This window comes from Saccoglossus kowalevskii, chromosome 5, assembly GCF_978046115.1.
Source record: "Saccoglossus kowalevskii chromosome 5, keSacKowa6.1, whole genome shotgun sequence".
Taxonomy (NCBI): domain Eukaryota; kingdom Metazoa; phylum Hemichordata; class Enteropneusta; family Harrimaniidae; genus Saccoglossus; species Saccoglossus kowalevskii.
In genome coordinates, this window is record NC_140645.1 from 21,714,242 (window position 1) to 21,733,536 (window position 19,295).

At 34.2% G+C, this 19,295-nt stretch overlaps 2 protein-coding genes across 4 annotated transcripts in view; one reads left to right on the forward strand and one right to left on the reverse strand.

Moving 5' to 3' along the window:
- Positions 1-6,385, forward strand: part of LOC100371120 (prenylated Rab acceptor protein 1-like) — a 34,167-nt gene extending 27,782 nt beyond the window's left edge. For all 3 annotated transcript variants that reach the window (XM_078011428.2, XM_085499226.1, XM_085499227.1), the window contains one exon: positions 3,683-6,385. In XM_078011428.2, the coding sequence (XP_077867554.1) occupies positions 3,683-3,777 (95 nt within the window). In that variant the 3' untranslated portion in view covers positions 3,778-6,385. The remainder of the gene's footprint in view (positions 1-3,682) is intronic.
- Positions 6,386-8,971: 2,586 nt separating this feature from the next.
- Positions 8,972-18,623, reverse strand: LOC102800749 (TLC domain-containing protein 5-like). The gene is made up of 3 exons (XM_078011430.2): positions 18,540-18,623; positions 17,069-17,290; positions 8,972-10,448 (listed from the first exon to the last, which is right to left on the reverse strand). Exons 2-3 carry the CDS (start codon positions 17,274-17,276, stop codon positions 9,895-9,897), a joined length of 762 nt encoding a protein of 253 aa, XP_077867556.1. The 5' UTR covers positions 17,277-17,290; positions 18,540-18,623; the 3' UTR covers positions 8,972-9,894.
- Positions 18,624-19,295: the final 672 nt, after the last annotated feature.

Below are 19,295 nucleotides of genomic sequence, written 5' to 3' on the forward strand. Positions count from 1 at the left end.
CTTGTCTAGAAAACTGTGCATTCACTTTTCTGAGACAAATTATATTTTACCGGTAGTCTACATTGTTCGATATACAATACATCATGAAACTATTACCTTTGAAACTATTACCTTCCTAACCAACTCACTGTTGCTGTTAGTGTTGAAAAGCAATCACTTTATAGAGACCTGCATGAAAAGCAACATTTGTCTATTTTAACTGTTTATGTATTTAAAAAAAGTAAATTTATGTAAACTCTTTTTTTTTAAATTAGTTAAATTAATAGGAAACGAGCAGTAATGTACAAGCACATAACTTGTTCTATTTTTTGTGCCAGACAACTATTCCTGCCTGGGTTGTATGACCATCTTCCTAATATGGATAACAATCCTTATATGCAAAGCTGGGTAGTATGACCATCTTCCTAATATGGATAACAATCCTTATATGCAAAGCTGGGTTGTATGACCATCTTCCTAATATGGATAACAATCCTTGTATGCAAAGCTTGGTTGTATGACCATCTTCCTAATATGGATAACAATCCTTATATGCAAAGCTGGGTTGTATGACCATCTTCCTAATATGGATAACAATCCTTATATGCAAAGCTGGGTTGTATGACCATATTCTTAATATGGATAACAATCCTTATATGCAAAGCTGGGTTGTATGACCATCTTCCTAATATGGATAACAATCCTTATATGCAAAGCTGGGTTGTATGACCATCTTCCTAATATGGATAACAATCCTTATATGCAAAGCTGGGTTGTATGACCATCTTCCTAATATGGATAACAATCCTTATATGCAAAGCTTGGTTGTATAACCATCTTCCTAATATGGATAACAATCCTTATATGCAAAGCTTGGTTGTATGACCATCTTCCTAATATGGATAACAATCCTTATATGCAAAGCTTGGTTGTATGACCATCTTTCTAATATGGATAACAATCCTTATATGCAAAGCTGGGTTGTATGACCATCTTTCTAATATGGATAACAATCCTTATATGCAAAGCTTGGTTGTATGACCATCGTCCTAATATGGATAACAATCCTTATATGCAAAGCTGGGTTGTATGACCATCTTCCTAATATGGATAACAATCCTTATATGCAAAGCTGGGTTGTATGACGATCTTCCTAATATGGATAACAATCCTTATATGCAAAGCTGGGTTGTATGACCATCTTCCTAATATGGATAACAATCCTTATATGCAAAGCTTGGTTGTATGACGATCTTCCTAATATGGATAACAATCCTTATATGCAAAGCTTGGTTGTATGACCATCTTCCTAATATGGATAACAATCCTTATATGCAAAGCTGGGTAGTATGACCATCTTCCTAATATGGATAACAATCCTTATATGCAAAGCTGGGTTGTATGACCATCTTCCTAATATGGATAACAATCCTTGTATGCAAAGCTTGGTTGTATGACCATCTTCCTAATATGGATAACAATCCTTATATGCAAAGCTTGGTTGTATGACCATCTTCCTAATATGGATAACAATCCTTATATGCAAAGCTGGGTTGTATGACCATATTCTTAATATGGATAACAATCCTTATATGCAAAGCTGGGTTGTATGACCATCTTCCTAATATGGATAACAATCCTTATATGCAAAGCTGGGTTGTATGACCATCTTCCTAATATGGATAACAATCCTTATATGCAAAGCTGGGTTGTATGACCATCTTCCTAATATGGATAACAATCCTTATATGCAAAGCTTGGTTGTATAACCATCTTCCTAATATGGATAACAATCCTTATATGCAAAGCTTGGTTGTATGACCATCTTCCTAATATGGATAACAATCCTTATATGCAAAGCTTGGTTGTATGACCATCTTTCTAATATGGATAACAATCCTTATATGCAAAGCTGGGTTGTATGACCATCTTTCTAATATGGATAACAATCCTTATATGCAAAGCTTGGTTGTATGACCATCGTCCTAATATGGATAACAATCCTTATATGCAAAGCTGGGTTGTATGACCATCTTCCTAATATGGATAACAATCCTTATATGCAAAGCTGGGTTGTATGACGATCTTCCTAATATGGATAACAATCCTTATATGCAAAGCTGGGTTGTATGACCATCTTCCTAATATGGATAACAATCCTTATATGCAAAGCTTGGTTGTATGACGATCTTCCTAATATGGATAACAATCCTTATATGCAAAGCTTGGTTGTATGACCATCTTTCTAATATGGATAACAATCCTTATATGCAAAGCTGGGTTGTATGACCATCTTCCTAATATGGATAACAATCCTTATATGCAAAGCTGGGTTGTATGACCATCTTTCTAATATGGATAACAATCCTTATATGCAAAGCTGGGTTGTATGACCATCTTTCTAATATGGATAACAATCCTTATATGCAAAGCTTGGTTGTATGACCATCTTCCTAATATGGATAACAATCCTTATATGCAAAGCTGGGTTGTATGACCATCTTCCTAATATGGATAACAATCCTTATATGCAAAGCTGGGTTGTATGACGATCTTCCTAATATGGATAACAATCCTTATATGCAAAGCTGGGTTGTATGACCATCTTCCTAATATGGATAACAATCCTTATATGCAAAGCTGGGTTGTATGACGATCTTCCTAATATGGATAACAATCCTTATATGCAAAGCTTGGTTGTATGACCATCTTTCTAATATGGATAACAATCCTTATATGCAAAGCTGGGTTGTATGACCATCTTCCTAATATGGATAACAATCCTTATATGCAAAGCTGGGTTGTATGACCATCTTCCTAATATGGATAACAATCCTTATATGCAAAGCTTGGTTGTATGACCATCTTTCTAATATGGATAACAATCCTTATATGCAAAGCTGGGTTGTATGACCATCTTCCTAATATGGATAACAATCCTTATATGCAAAGCTGGGTTGTATGACCATCTTCCTAATATGGATAACAATCCTTATATGCAAAGCTGAGTTGTATGACCATCTTCCTAATATGGATAACAATCCTTATATGCAAAGCTGGGTTGTATGACCATCTTCCTAATATGGATAACAATCCTTATATGCAAAGCTTGGTTGTATGACCATCTTTCTAATATGGATAACAATCCTTATATGCAAAGCTGGGTTGTATGACCATCTTCCTAATATGGATAACAATCCTTATATGCAAAGCTGAGTTGTATGACCATCTTCCTAATATGGATAACAATCCTTATATGCAAAGCTGGGTTGTATGACCATCTTCCTAATATGGATAACAATCCTTATATGCAAAGCTGGGTTGTATGACCATCTTCCTAATATGGATAATCTTTATCAGCAAAAGCTCAAAATTACCATAATAGTAGCAAGGTCCACAGACTGCCAAATCTTGGGGCTGGGGCTACTATTTCTTAAAATTATTAACCCAACTCGACTGCTAAAAATTTACAAAAAATATTAGTACTTTGTTTTTGAAATAAAGCGATTAGTCTTCAAAATTATGGTTGTCCTACACAAATTGAGCTAAGTGACTTGTATTTTCTATTCAAATTTTTCTGCAAGGCTATAAGTACCTTAAAAACCAGATGGACTACCAATATTACTATGGGACATGTTCTTCTTTCTAATACGGATTAAGTGTAGTGTGAAACCTGTAATTAATTCTTTTTTTTTCTTGATAGGCGCCTCAGTGTTTCTCGTCATGCTCCATGCTTCATTACTGCAAATTGAAGTAGCAGAAGAACCGGACACTGATCTCACCATGGAAACCGTGTAAATTAACCAAACTTTGAAACAAAACTTGAATCAAACAGTACAACACAACATTTGTTCTACTTATTTATTTATTTTCATTTCAAAAAAATTAATATTCAGAGCTTACTTAATACATTTTTCCCCTGGGGACTACTGTCAGTACATGTCACTTTTACACTTACTTTAGTACAAATATTCTCTTAGCTATTTTGTTTTTCTGATGTAGTTTTTGTGCAATATCAGATGATTTTACAGCAAGTCTGTAACATTAATTTTAATACTATAGAAGTATAATTTTCAAATTTACCATTTTTGGAATTGTTTTAACAGTTTTATTTCGTCACTAGGATTGTTTGTGATAGGATGGTACTTTCACAGTCACTTGGGTGCTGAAAATCAATAAATACTAATTTAGTATTTATTGATTTTCAGCTCCCAAGTGACTGTGGGTGCTTTGCTACAAAATTTTCGTTTTAAATTCTCAAAAATTTGTTTCATGTGAGCTTGAAGTAAGTATTCATTCTAAGAAGAAAACACAAACAGTAATCTTTGCGTTTTCGCATTAGTGGTAAAATTCGAAATGAATAGACTGACTGAAATGAATATTCTTTACTGACAAATGAATACATAATTTACCAGATCATAATTTCGTTTTACTTAGAAATGACTTTCTAATTATTTTAATTTGAAATTGAACTTTGTTCGTCTGATCCCAACAATGATATTGTATATCATTTTAATTTCATGAAAAACAAATTTTTGCGAATTGATAAACATCAACAAATTCTGTAGCAGTGTCACAAATGCCATGAATGCCATATATCGTCAAATCTTGATACTCTGTAGTTCAGCAGCAAAAATTGAACTACAGCAGATAATTGATATGAAAACAATAATATGGCTAGCCTAAATTATAATGTAGCATAAATTATGTCTGTCATATTTATTAGACTTGGATCAATGGAAGTTGCAATTCAAATTCATCATTGATATCTGCATGTCTGTGGCACGATTCACCACTTTCATAGTCAAAAAATTGAAACTAAGTTTACTTCCATAAATGGCATAGCTCCATTATTGATTATTACTAAAATTATGAGAAAAAAATAAATAATAAGCTGTAACATTTTTTTTTATTACTGTTGCCTAAATTTGAAATGAAATTTTAGTTAAAAATACAATATGGATTTTGACATACTGGTAAAAAACATACAAATGAGCAATCTGTAACAATAAATAGGCCTGTGTGCTGATTGTTTTTGTGATAACAATATTGCACATTCGTGTTTCTTATCCATGTTGTATCTTTGGTGAGTTTTGACTAGTCTGAACAGAAAGTGTCGTTTTAAATTAAACTATATCACATTTATGAATGTCAAGCAGAACTGAATTTATTAGTTTCCCCATTTATGTTTTTTGAACATTGAGCATGTTTGTTGATAGAGGTGAAACAGTATTGAACACATGTTCCTACACACAATTCTGAGAAGTGACCTGCAAGCCTGCCTCTGATTGGCTATATAACTCTGACTACCAACTGACAAGCCAATCAGGGAACATCTTTATAAATCATACAGAAACAAATGATAGGTTTGCTAGGAGATGAGTGTGTTAGAAAAATTTAAACAAAATATTTACTTGAATCAGTTTTGGGTGCTATTTAGAGTCTTAAAACGTGCCATTTGTCTTTCCCAAGGTATTACATATTAGCTTTCATTGACTGCCAATTCCAGAACCTTTCAGCATTGAACCTCTCAAATAATTATCATTACCATGTATGTATTTCAATTAACACATTTTTAAATACCAGTCTTCAATTGTGGTTGATTACTTTTAGTGGTAACTGAAAAATGCATATACAGGTATTTGCTCTACAAGTAGTGCATGCACTGAGTAAGAGACCCCATGACACGTCTACCTTATTTTATGCATAGATTTCACGACTCCAGCTATGTGGGCGATGCCGCGACTGTGCATTGTAACCCCCACATCAATTTATATTTATTGTCAAGACCATGAATAGACGCAAAAACTTGGAAAATGAAACGGTGTACATCACTGTAGTCATAAGTAGCTATTTCTAATTATTCATTAGAGATGTGTTTATAATTGAGTAAATACAGTAGTGAAAAGAAAAGTTAAATTAGCTGAAATATCATGCTAGTGATTCATTTTACCATGTAATCATACAGACCTAAATTAGTTTACCCTGTACATGTATACCAGCACCCAGCAGTGTGTTTCAAACTTGATATGTAAATTTCCAATAATGAAAAGTCATAATGCTGCTTAATAAGTTTTAAGGGATATTCCAGAAATAAAATATTGGTTTTTCACGATCAGTTTATTTTGGCGCTCTAAGCTTAGTACCTGTGATCAAAATATGAAGTTGTAGGCAAAAAAGTTGTCGTGGAAATAATGTGCAGAATTGATTATTTTTACTAAATGAAAACAAGTGTTTTTACGGGTATAGTGGTTGCTGTCCTGCATTTTTACTAGTACAGATGCATGTTTACTTGTGTATCTATTGGGATTGGAATATTTTTATAGGTAATGCATCACCTTTCCATATTTATTACACAAATTGTAAGAATGTACTTCATGAAAATAAAATGGGTATTTCAAAAAAATGTATGCGTGGTTGCTTTTATTCTGGTAGACTCATAGATAAATTTTCAGACTCGAAAATTTGTCACCTTACAAAATTGGAGTGCTTAACAGTACATCTTCCATGTTCTGATGTGTTTAAATTTGCTATATTCAAGAAAATTGTCAATGAATGATATTTTGTTCACTCATCACCCAAGAGGGAGACTGCAAGGGTGCAGAAGTGACAAGATGTTCCAGTTAGTCCAATGTACTACAGTCTGATGTATTGTCCACTATACATGAATTTTGCACAGCAAGGTGACTGCTCGTCCTAAATTCCAATAATTGGGTAAAAAAAAAATAGATGTACCTCGAGATCCTTTGAGCCTGTATTACAAAAATGTATTTGGTTTACAAAATTGTAAACTTCATTCAAATAATTGGAATTCTGTACACCCTAATCATACAAAAGTTTTTGTTACCTACATACTCCCCTCTTAGAAGAAAATGGAGGAAAGTATTGATGAAATAAATAAACAATGCTGAATTATTCAGAAAAACATACTTTATACACAATGAGGGCGCTCTTATACTTGTACCAACTTTACATGTTGAGGGCGCCCTTGAACTTGTGCTACAATCAAGTTGGAACCAGAATATTCCTGTAACTATGGAAATATTAGTAGCATTATGGGTAAAAAAAATGAGAATGGAATCAGAAGTAAATTATTAAATGTACTTAGAATTCATTCTTTTTAGAATGCTACAATTATGTTCAGTGTACCTTCTAACAAGAGTCAAAATGAAATCCCAATTCTCGGGGCAGACATCCAGGCATTTTCATCGCATGGCAACCATCATGGTGAAAACAAAGGCCGAAAAGTCTTAGAAAACGGTACTTTGGGATGGTTTTTGAGACTCCCCTGAACAGTGCAACAAGATTAGCCCTATGTGTGTAACATATAAAAATTTGATTGTTCAGGATTACTTCAAAGTTGAGTTCCTGTTTTCTCAAATTCAAATTCACTCGGCATTCCACGTTCCTCAGCAGTGCGGGCAGAGCCCATAGAAATACGTGGTACAGTGGTGCGTGTCTTAGCAACGTGAAACGTCTTGTGACGTAGCTCTGCCCCAATAATCAAGGTTGGTCAGCTTGTTGATTGCTGGAACTTGAAAAAAAAATGATTGTATGTGGTTCTCAGTGCAAACAAAATTGTTGTGATCATTGATTTCATTTGTTTTCACACTTATTTATCGGTATTAAAATGTGATTTTTTTTAACCAAATTACGAGATATTTGTCAAGGTAAGATTTTCAATGTATGATTTTCTAATGAGTCAATGACATGCCAAGGAATATGCATAACTATGAAAATTCTCTGCGCAACGTTGACACCTCGTATTGGCTAAGAGGGCACACTGGACATGTTTGATGTGGTTCCTGTACAATGTACTCAACCATACATGTACACCTCTGACACAACTTATGTAAAATATAGCCTGTGCTACAATACAACCGAGGGAATGACCATTTATTATTCCCGAGGGGATGGGCAAAACAGGGGGGGGGGTCAGCATATTTTCCAAAGCCACAAAGGGGGGCAGTGACTTTTTATCAAGGCTGAAGGAGCAAATACTTTTCTCTTAAAGATTGAGATTTTTTTTACTTTACGCCTTTTTTATTGAACACAAAATAAAACTGTATATATTTAAAAATAATATAGTAAGATCAATACAAATTTTTAATTTTTTCTAAAGGGGGGTACACACTCTTTTACAAAATGAATAAAGGGGGGTTCCATTGATTTTGTTTTTCAAAAGCACTGAGAATCCCCCTCCCCCATTAGGAATAATAAATGGTCATTCCTTAAATGCTAAGGTTTATCAATACAGTTACACAAACTAGAGTGGGTTTGGTGGATGCGCAGGCATTTTTCACACAAGAATATGTTCTATCACTTATGTATGCGTTTCAACAGAAGTACATTACTGTAAAAGGATTAATTATTCACTGGGTTTTAATTTTGCTTATTTCGCCGACTGAAAAATGCCCAGTGAATATATAAAATTTAGCATAGATCACATTATCTAAATGATAAAACCATGAATTTAAAACCCACTGAATATGCCTGAAATGCTAAATCAGTCATTTTACAGTACTCTGGGTTTGCAACAACACGCATAGTTCTGTATGGTGACATCACGTCAAGATCCCATTCGAGTCTCATCTTTTAGATAGCGAGACTGAAGCTACGATCTACTGATATAACATATCAAGGTTTGTAATGAAATTTGTCTCACCACTATCATAGTGAAAAAACGTAATACTTCAAAAATGTACAGAAAATATAGTTCTCGTAATTCGTCATATCGTGAGCAGCTATTTTGATCCACTTGTACCTCTAAGTATCCTAGTTACCTTGAGCATGCGCATTGTTCTGAGTTGGGAACGCTTATGCGAGAACGAGATTGAAACAGGATCTTGGTATCATGTCACACTACTTGCAAACCCCAAGTAATGTACATCTGATTTCACCCATTATTGCATACATCCCCGTCTTTTCCCTGTCATCACTCAATAATGGACAGCAAATTGTCCATTATTACTGAAATAATGACTCGCAAAAGTTCACATAGTTATGACTTTTTTGAAAAAAAATTGGCACTTTTGAAAAATAGGAAACTTGTATTATTCTATCACTTTAAAATGCAGTAGTCGTTGCGCCACGCATGCACGAGATATATGGGTCTCATATAAACAAAGATGGCGACTTTCACCTTTGCGCAGATCAACGAGTGCAAACTGAGACGTTACCAAGCTTTAATAAGGTTATTTGAAGGTATCAAAGGTCACCGGCGGTAATCAATTGCAAGTCGCGCTAAGGTCAAACCTCATACTTGTAATTTCTATTAGAAGAGCGCATTGGATTATGGGAAAATCAATGTTTATCAACACAAATGTCACACATGCGCAGTGCAACGACCACCGCTCTTTAAGCTACAGTAAATTTTAAATCAAGCATAATGCAGCAAAAATAAAAAGAATTGCCTTTGATTACAATTTTCAAAATATGTCATTATTCACACTTATTCTTAATGCATGCATGCATTTCTGATATCTCCATTATCGCATACATCCCTGTACTTGCCCTTGAAATATAATTCACATAATTTATGACTTTTTTGAAAACAAATTGGCACTTTTGAAAAATATGCAACTTGTAATATCTCTTATCACCTTAAACCTTTGAGTGTCAGATATTTTTCCTGACAAAAATTTAGTGCGAATATTTTCATATTTTGTAAAATTTTCAGTAAATTACATCACCATTTTCGACCATACAGACAGTTTTAGATATTCGTTTTAGTTTTTGATTTGTCATTTTTTATCAACTTTTTATGTGAAGTGGAAGCAGACTGTATGAACAAATTTTGTAAATGGTGTCAAAATATGACATTAGCACTCAAAGGGCCAAGCTACATTAAATTTTAAATAAAACAAAATGCAAAAAAAAAATTACTTTTCTTGATCACAATTTTAAACTATTTCATTATTCAGACTTATGCTTCATGCATACATGCCCATTTCTGATATCTCCATTGGCAATTTTCCTTCTACTTTTCCATCTACGGAACATACGAGTGTATTTTTTGAAAGCAAATGAAGCAATGTTGATTGTAAATACTACACTAATTAGATAGATTGCAGTCCCACCGAGTTTAAACCGTAACCAGGGACGTGGGTGCGACCATTCAGTGTAAAGGAAATACGTTCCAATACAAGAGCGACAAATGAAAAACACCATCATAAAAACAAAATCATTAATTTCATACAACCACGTGTTGTCATATCCCGACTCTCGCATAAACCAGCGTATCTGCAGAAATGGGTTGGAAAGCTCAGTACCAAATATGGTAGCACTGAGTTCGGTGCCTGCCCTTCCACTGTGTAAGACAAGAAACATTCCAAATATTGTCAGTATGTGATGAAGAAGCATGAATTTCTCATTTGGATCATAGAACCATATACACCATCCGATGTCAAATATGAAATATCCAACACAGATCACCAGCACCAGCATTTCGTATACATTTATTTCTCCACCTGAAAAACATGATAATAATGTTTTATCACTTCTCCAGAAATAACATTTCAATCAGTGTAGAGTACAGCACAGTACAGTGTTAAGATATAAAATAATATAACAAGGAATTGGAATTCTGAGATGGATTTTAAATTGGGGATTTGGAACATTCCAAATGCACGGAAATTCCGTCTTGGTGGCAAAAGAACAATATCGGCCACAAAACAATATATTGTTCAAATCGTAGAAAACAAAAAAAAAACAAGTTTGTTGGCTTATAAAGGACTTAAAAGTAAATATCAAATTACATGTACCGGTATTCACTAAGTACTTACAAAATATTACAAAATGTAAAGTTTCACATTACAATGAGAAAAAATCAATTAAAATCACACATTAAAACAGGGGATGAATTTGTATGGTATGGTAATTGCTCTATTATCAAATTACTCAAAACAAAAACACAGTGAAAGCCTACTACGAAACTGGTCAAATCAGGTCAAATTTGAAATGGGCAGTAATACTGTAGATGTCATAGCAACAATACCAGTTGAAACATTTAAGGAAGAGAGCTTGAAAGATTTCTTCAGTTCCTTTGACCAGTTACAAGGAAACAATGTGGAGGTCAAGATAAACAAACAATCAGTAACTATACTGACATCTGGTTAAGCTGTTTGAAGAAAGCGTACCCAGAGAACCAACACCAATATGAAATTAAACTGAAGGAAAAAACTGAACAACTGCATTTAACAAATCAAGATGGCCATACTGTAACTATTAAGGTTTATAGAAATGGAACACTGCTGATACAAGGAAACTCCTACCACAAATGGATAATGAATGAAGGATTAATACTGATGAGACACATACAGAAACAACTACAACTGAAAGTAAAAATCAGCAATAAAGAAACAGATACAACAAGACAACGGCTAAGAAGAACGACCACAAAACCTATAAGATACAGAGATAGTAGTTCAAGTGACTCAGAATCTGAAGAGGTAACCACTGATCCTGACAACAAACATCAACTGAATGATGACATCACAACTAATCAGACTAGGATCGCTAACTCAATTACGACAAATATTGGAACAAGAACACCAAGCACCAGGCCCAGATATCAACACACACCAACATCGATGATAAGAGAAGAAACACCAAGTAAAATTCCTGTAAGCATAAACAAATCGATAACAAGTCATGATTACAACAAAGATGATACTAATATGCTACAAACAATTATAGAAATGATGGAAGAAAAACATGACAAATATATGATGATGATAACTGAACTGATGCAAATATCTCAACAAGTCATAACAACATTCTCAAGAAAATATCTAATGACACCAACAAAGGACAAATCGGAAGTGAAATATCAAAGAAAGATAAAGAAATACAGTCCCTAAAAGAACAGCTGCAAAATAAAGAAAAGATATTAGAAACTACAAAACAGTCATTAAATAAGGAATCAGAAGACAATGCCTGGAAATCTATCAAGATCACACGACTTAAAGATGATGTACAAAGGAAAACTGCAGAAATTGAAAGACTAAAAGAGGAACATACAAAACAACTACAACAATTCCAAAGTGACAAAATAAATGCACAAGAACAAACTAAGAAGGAAGTACAAGACATTAAATCATCCATAACAACTACAATTATGACAGAATTCCAACAACTTCACGAGAAGATAGATACATCTACTTGTACACCAGTAAATGAACAACTATGGACAGTGGTATCAAAGAGAAACAAATACCAGAAGGATGATTATACTCAAGAAAAAATGTTAACACCACATAAAAGTCCAGTGCGAAATCAAAACAAAAAATATAGTGACGTAGTACGACAACACTCTCACACACCAAAAGAAAACCAAGTCAGCAGGGAAAATTTAACACCAAATACAAAAGACATGAGTAATGTACGACCATCCAAAATAAGACGAATCCCAGAACAAGTAGAACACTTACTCATCAGTGATTCACAGTCAAAATACATACAAAACAGATATCTCGCCAAGAACCAAATGGTACTCACCTACAGCAGTGCTGTAATATCCAACATTAGAGAAGTCATAGCTGATAATAACTTTCCAACAAGTCTTAGAAGTATTACAATCAACGTTGGTGGAAATGATATCGACAATGACTCAGATGTTCAATCAATAAAGAATGAAATGAAAGAATTACTAAAAGAAACACACAGGAAGTATCCAAGAACAAAGGTGTTCTTATGTGAAATCTTCCCTCGCCAACACTGGAGCAAATCAACATCCAACACTATGAACGCAGTAAACAGATACATCAAAAACACAGAATCACATGATACAGCATTCATTGTAATGGATAACATAACACCCAACATGTTAGGAAGAGACGGAATACATCTTAACATTGATACAGGAACTCATTGCTTCATTTCTAACATAAATACAAAAATCAACAAGTCTTACCCACTGGAAAGAAGACCGAGAAGAAATCAACCAAGAGAACCAAGAGAATTTCCTGCATCCAGAGAATATAGTCACTCCAACCATACTCACCAACAAAAAAGTGATCCTCTAGACACTACAAATGAGTACAGTGATACAAGAAGACAAAGAAATATGTACTGCCCTTAGAAAGAAATACTCCCAGAGGATATGATCGATACAACAAAGGGCATAGCATTGAAACACAATTTGAAATAACCTGTTAATGACAGTACAACAAAAAAGAAATAAAAAGTACAATGATACTATGACACCAAATTACATTACAATTGGTCATTGGAACACTGCTGGTCTAAGATATAACTACAAACCAAGAGAAGGAACTATAGACATTAAAACAGAAGGTTCACTAGATATAGAACCACACATTAAAGATTATCACATATATGGAATGACAGAAACATGGCTGAATACTGAAAGTAAAGAACTAATACCACAACCTAAGGGATATTATACTTATCACAACATTAGGACAAAAAATAAAAAAGCATGGAGGTCATCAGGAGGAATCAGTATTTTCATCAGAAATAGTATCAAAAGTGGAGTCAAGATCATGTCAAAGTCTAGCAACTTCTCTATTTGGTGTCAAATGTCGAAAGACTTCTTCAACCTTGAAATGGACATCTACATAGGTACTATATATATTCCACCAAAAAATTCCACTTTCTACAATGACAATGACTGCAATCCATATGACGAAATCAACAAAGAAATCCAACAGTATAGCCTCAATGGACATGTCATTATACAAGGAGACTTTAATGCTAGAACAAAAGACCTTGAAGATACAATTCAAGATGAACAGGACAACCTTCACATAAACATGCCATTACCAGATACATATACATATGATAAAATAGTCAAAAAAAGGAGAAACACGGATACATGGAAGAATGAATTTGGAGAGGAACTAACACAACTATGTAATGAAAATCGTCTACGGATATTAAATGGGCGGACTTCAGGAGATTGGTCAAGTCAACTGACATGCTACGGTTATCATGGTGCCAGCACAGTGAACTATGCAATCACAAGTGAAACACTACTACAGAATATCCTTCATTTTAAAGTTGAACAACTACAACAGGCAAGTGACCACTGTCCTATCAAAACTATCTTGAAAATACCAAAATACAAGCAATTCACTGATATGAATGAAGTCCTTAAACCAGTACATCAATGCTATCAATGGAATGCAATGAATAAAGGCATGTACAAGCTATATATGAAGACAAAGGAGAGTGAAGATATTGTGTCCACATTCATAGTAAACAATAATAACAACACAAGTCATGATATGGCAATACAATTCCAAGAGATGATACACAAAATAGCAAACAAATGCTCCATAAAATTAAAAACAAAGAAGAAGACCATGCGTAGGAAAGTTAAGTACACAGACAGGCAATGTAACATGAAGAAAAAAGAACTACAAACTCTTGCAAATATATTACAAAAAAACCCTTCAGATGGGACTCTCAGAATGCTTTACTACACTAAGAAAAAAGACTTCAGGAAGTATGTAAAAAGCATGCAAAAAGACAAGAAACAAAAAATATTATCTCGCATTGAATCAGCAAATGAAAATGAACATGCACATGCACAAGAATTCTGGAAGAAAATAAACTCAATCACGAAAACCAAAGTAAATTACAAACTGAAAGAAATCCCACACTCAGTGTGGACTGAACACTTTCAACGAATTGGAAACAATAACTCTGCCACATTAGATAGAATAAAACAAATGAAAACACAACTAGAACAGTTAGAGAATAAAACAGAAGACAACCATAAGCTGAATAAACCAATATCATTAACAGAAGTTGTGCAGGCAACAGGAGCATTAAAAAATAACAAAGCAAGTGGACCAGACGGTATTCCAGGAGAGATGTTAAAATACAGCAACATACAAATTAAACAAGCATTGAAACATATGTACAATCGTGTGCTAGAAACAGGAATTTACCCAGAAATATGGAGCACTAGTGTTATTACTCCAATACACAAGAAAGGAGACAAGATGGACACAAACAACTATCGCGGCATATCAGTTGGTAATGTCATAGCTAAAGTATTTAGTATAATCATAAACAACAGAATCACAAATCATACAGAAAATAATAAGATTATTCATCCGAACCAAGCAGGATTCCGACGAAAAAAACGAACAGTTGATCACATTCTGACTCTCCACACAATTATAAAGAAACAACAAGAAAAAAAGAAAAAAATGTTCTGTTGTTTTGTGGACCTCAAAAAGTGTTTTGACACAATTTGGAGGAAAGCATTGTACTATAAACTACTACGTAACAACATCAACGGAAAAGTATACAACATAATTAAGAACATGTACACTAATATGGATTTAGTAGTCAAATTAGGTGATGTAATAACAGAACAATTTAAAACTAAAAATGGAGTTAAGCAAGGTTGCCCTCTGAGTCCAACCCTGTTCAACATCTTTATAAATGACTTTATCACAGGACTCACAGAAATTGAAACAAATGCACCAGAACTGGATAATAAAACTATCAATAGCCTATTGTATGCTGATGACATTGCACTACTATCAAAATCATATGAAGGATTACAAACTGCAATAGACTTTCTCCATAAATACACTTCCGACTGGGGGCTACAAGTAAACACAAACAAAACGCAAGTGATTATATTCAGGAATTCGGGATGCAAACCAGATACAAGGCGATTTACATGTGGCAATGAAGAAATAAAAACTACAGGATTATACACATATCTTGGAGTAACATTTAAGGCCAATGGATCAATAACCTCTACTGCAGACAGACTGGCAGACAAGACCTACAAAGCTGCAAGGATCCAGTCACACATATATCCAACAAACATGAACAGTATAAGGATAAAGGAAAAACTCCTGAATGTGACACAACTACCCATATTAACATATGCAGGTGAGATATGGGGCATTTTCCAAAATCAGACTAATTGGGACAAAACAGCAACAGAAAAATATCATCTACGCTTTTGTCGTCAAATTCTTAACATTGGCAACAGAGTGAGCAAAATTGGATGCAGAATGGAACTGGGAAGAGAGCCACTGATAAGCAGAATATACTGCTCAGCAATTAACTATTACAAACACCTCAAAACGATAGACAATGACAATTTAGCTTTTTATGCTGTAAAAGACATGGAAAACAATACTTACACAGAAGCATGGTTGACTACCTTAGAACGAAACTTGAAACTTTACAACAAAAACAATGTCACAGATTTCACAAAACAAAAACTAAATAATTCAATTAGACAATATTACATTAACAAATGGAATATAGAAAACAAAAGGGAAAGTGCCAAATTACGCACATACAGGACATTCAAAGACTCCTTGGAACAAGAAGAATACATAAAAGTGATGAACAACCCACAACACGTCAAAACAATAGCTCAATTTAGATTAAGTTGCCATAAACTTGCCATCGAAAAAGGTCGTTATACAAAACCAAAAACACCAGTGGAAGACAGGTTATGCTCCCAATGTAACGAAGTTGAAAATGAGGAACATCATTTAATACATTGTAAATTGTACACAAAACAAAGACGCAATGTTTCACACTATCAACTGTGTAAATGCAAATTTCCTGAATTTGGATAAAGAAAAACAATTTAAACATATCTTACAATCAAAAGATAAAAATACTATTATAGCCCTCTATGTGTACTTGAGTAACAGTAAATGAACAAAGAAAAGAATACACTCAGTCACACTTATTAAATTTTTTATTTACTCAACTTTCGCCTACTTACTTTTTTTTAGTTATTCATTATTAACTTTATTACATTTTAAACACCAAATTAGAAATGTAAAATTTTCTACACGGTTGTAATAAAGCTGTTATCTATCTTATCTATCTATCTATCTATTAGAAGAATGTGCCTTATTTTGACCATAGACACACATCTGTCATTTATGCACACATTTATGCTACTAATACCGGTAGAGTAAATATGGTATGTAGTATTAATTACATGTGCCGATCAGTAAATTTATAATAATCAGTAAAGGTACTGGAAATACTGAACACTAACATTTTTAAGCGAGTGATTTAGGACAAGGGCATCCTCCCCAGCCAAATTACAATGTCATACCCCACTCACCTGGATCAGTGAATACCCAGGGATTATAGTAAAATCCATAAAGCCATGACATAAAGCAAATTATTGAGGCATGGATTAAAGTTACTAAGCGACAATTCCATTCCCATCTCTTATCGGGCAAAGTCAGACAAAATAAAGCATAGAGGGAAAACCAGAAAAGGAAAGTGGAAGTCACCGCAGGGATAAACACATATCTATCGAGTTCCATTACTCTGCTTCAATCTGCAAAAAAAGAAAAGATTATTATCAGTGTCAGACGGACTATGATTATAAGTTAGAAATTAGCAATAACAACTCAGTCTGTGTTCTGACCATTATCTATATCAATATTTGTTTTTAAATGTTGAGTTTCTTGAGCAAAGATTTCTCCATTGTGACTGCCGAACTACAATGAAACTTTATTGGTAATTAAACCTGTCACACAAATTGCCGCATTGATCACATTCTTACAGCAAGTCTCAGAAGTATTGGGGCAGCCAACTGCAAACTCGCTAGCGAATTGGCTAACTGCTTTGGTTTTGATGAATTTAATGAGTTCTAATGAATATGTATTAGCTAGTTCAACATCATTCAATCAGCAAGCCTTTCGTTTTTGAATCAGTTGTCGATCACAGTTGCTATGACAATGGAGTATGTCCATACTGTGACACTTGAATGATTGCACATGCAAATAAACGAGTGTAGACAATGTGGAGCTCTTGTCATTTCAGTTATTGCAAATAGTTATAAATATGGCTATAAACCATAAACCTTTCTTTCTAAGGTCTATGTATAAACTAAGGTATATATAGTATGAACAAATTCTTTGGAGCTGTTTCGGCATTGTAAATATCAAACAAAACAAATGTTTAAACAGAATGACTCATGATCAAGCATGTAGTAAAACGGCTCCAAACTGAAGTCGTAAGATCCAGGGCAAGCTGAAATAGTTATTATAATTTTCTTTATTATTACAGAAATGACGCTTCACATAACACGTTAACAGATATTGTGTCAACTCCAGAAACATGTAGTTTGACAGGTGACCTCTGACCCATATAAGCAAACATGCATTTGGAAAATTCATGTAAGACCACGCGTTTGTTTTGACATGTATAGCTCTTTTATCTCGAATATGTGAATGTAACGAAAAATAGTGTTTGTCGCAGCTGTCCATATCTTATCGAAACTCAGATATCTCAGTAGCTTGTCATTTTACATAGAAAAACTGTCGCGTTCTTCCGTTGACGGGACACTTTTAGCCCTGAGTACAGTCCTGTAGGTTGGCCTCCTTCCGCTGATCAGCCGAATGGCCGAATGATCAGCGGAAGGAGGCCAACCTACAGGACTGTACTCAGGGCTAGGACACTTTCAGACTGTTTTTTATTCTGTGTTGACTGTTGACGGTGATTCCAACGTTGCTACGTAAACGGTAATAACTGTTCCATTCCGTCTGTCAATCGAAGAAAATCACAATAAACATCCTACTCACCGATAATCTCTCGTCAACTCTATGATCATTTCCGGTATTCAGCGAGACTCAACTTGTCTTCCCTCAAAACAAATGGTTGCTTCACAATATCGTACGACCTTTTCTAATTTGCATAAAAGATGGCGATGTTAGGCCGAAGGGGGCGCACTTCATTAAGTAAAGAGGAAACTACTAAATTCAGGGCTCAAACCACTAATTGAATCTCCATAGACAAATATCAGGTAAACAAGAAACACCTACTGTATTTGGATTGCACTTAGAGAAATCACTGGAAAACCACCAAGATTAGAACATCCAAATACACTCAGAATAAAAGACCACATGTTGGTCTCACCTTTGACCCAGGTGATTACGCCTTCAAACAGGGAGCACCTGAGAAAAAAAAAATTTCATTGGTTCTTGCAAAGCATTTAAATTGGTTAATTAGTGGCATGAGACCAGCAATATGCTACTTTGACAGCAATTTTGAATTGGAAAATCGCATACAATTGAGGTTCATAATTCACAAACCAATTTGGGTACATCAAAAGCCAATTGCAACAAATCATTTAGAAAATTTCTTTCCCAAATGTGTCAGTCACAACTATCCGTAAATTCATAACAGGCAAATCTGTTAAATTAAAAAATTTGGGAGATTCACAAGAATGAATTTACTCAATTCTGTATTTCGCTGACAAGCTTCAAAAACCAATGAAATATTATTTTTACAGAATGTCATGAACTTTAACCTCAAAAACCATTAACATTGCTTTGAAT

Bases quoted from the DNA above. Each gene is read 5' to 3' on its own strand.
- LOC102800749 (XM_078011430.2), bottom strand. From the start codon at position 17,276: ATGGAACTCGATAGATATGTGTTTATCCCTGCGGTGACTTCCACTTTC. The intron at 10,449-17,068 runs GTGAGTGGGGTA...CATGTTTTTCAG, and splicing joins CTGGGTATTCACTGATCCAG to GTGGAGAAATAAATGTATAC.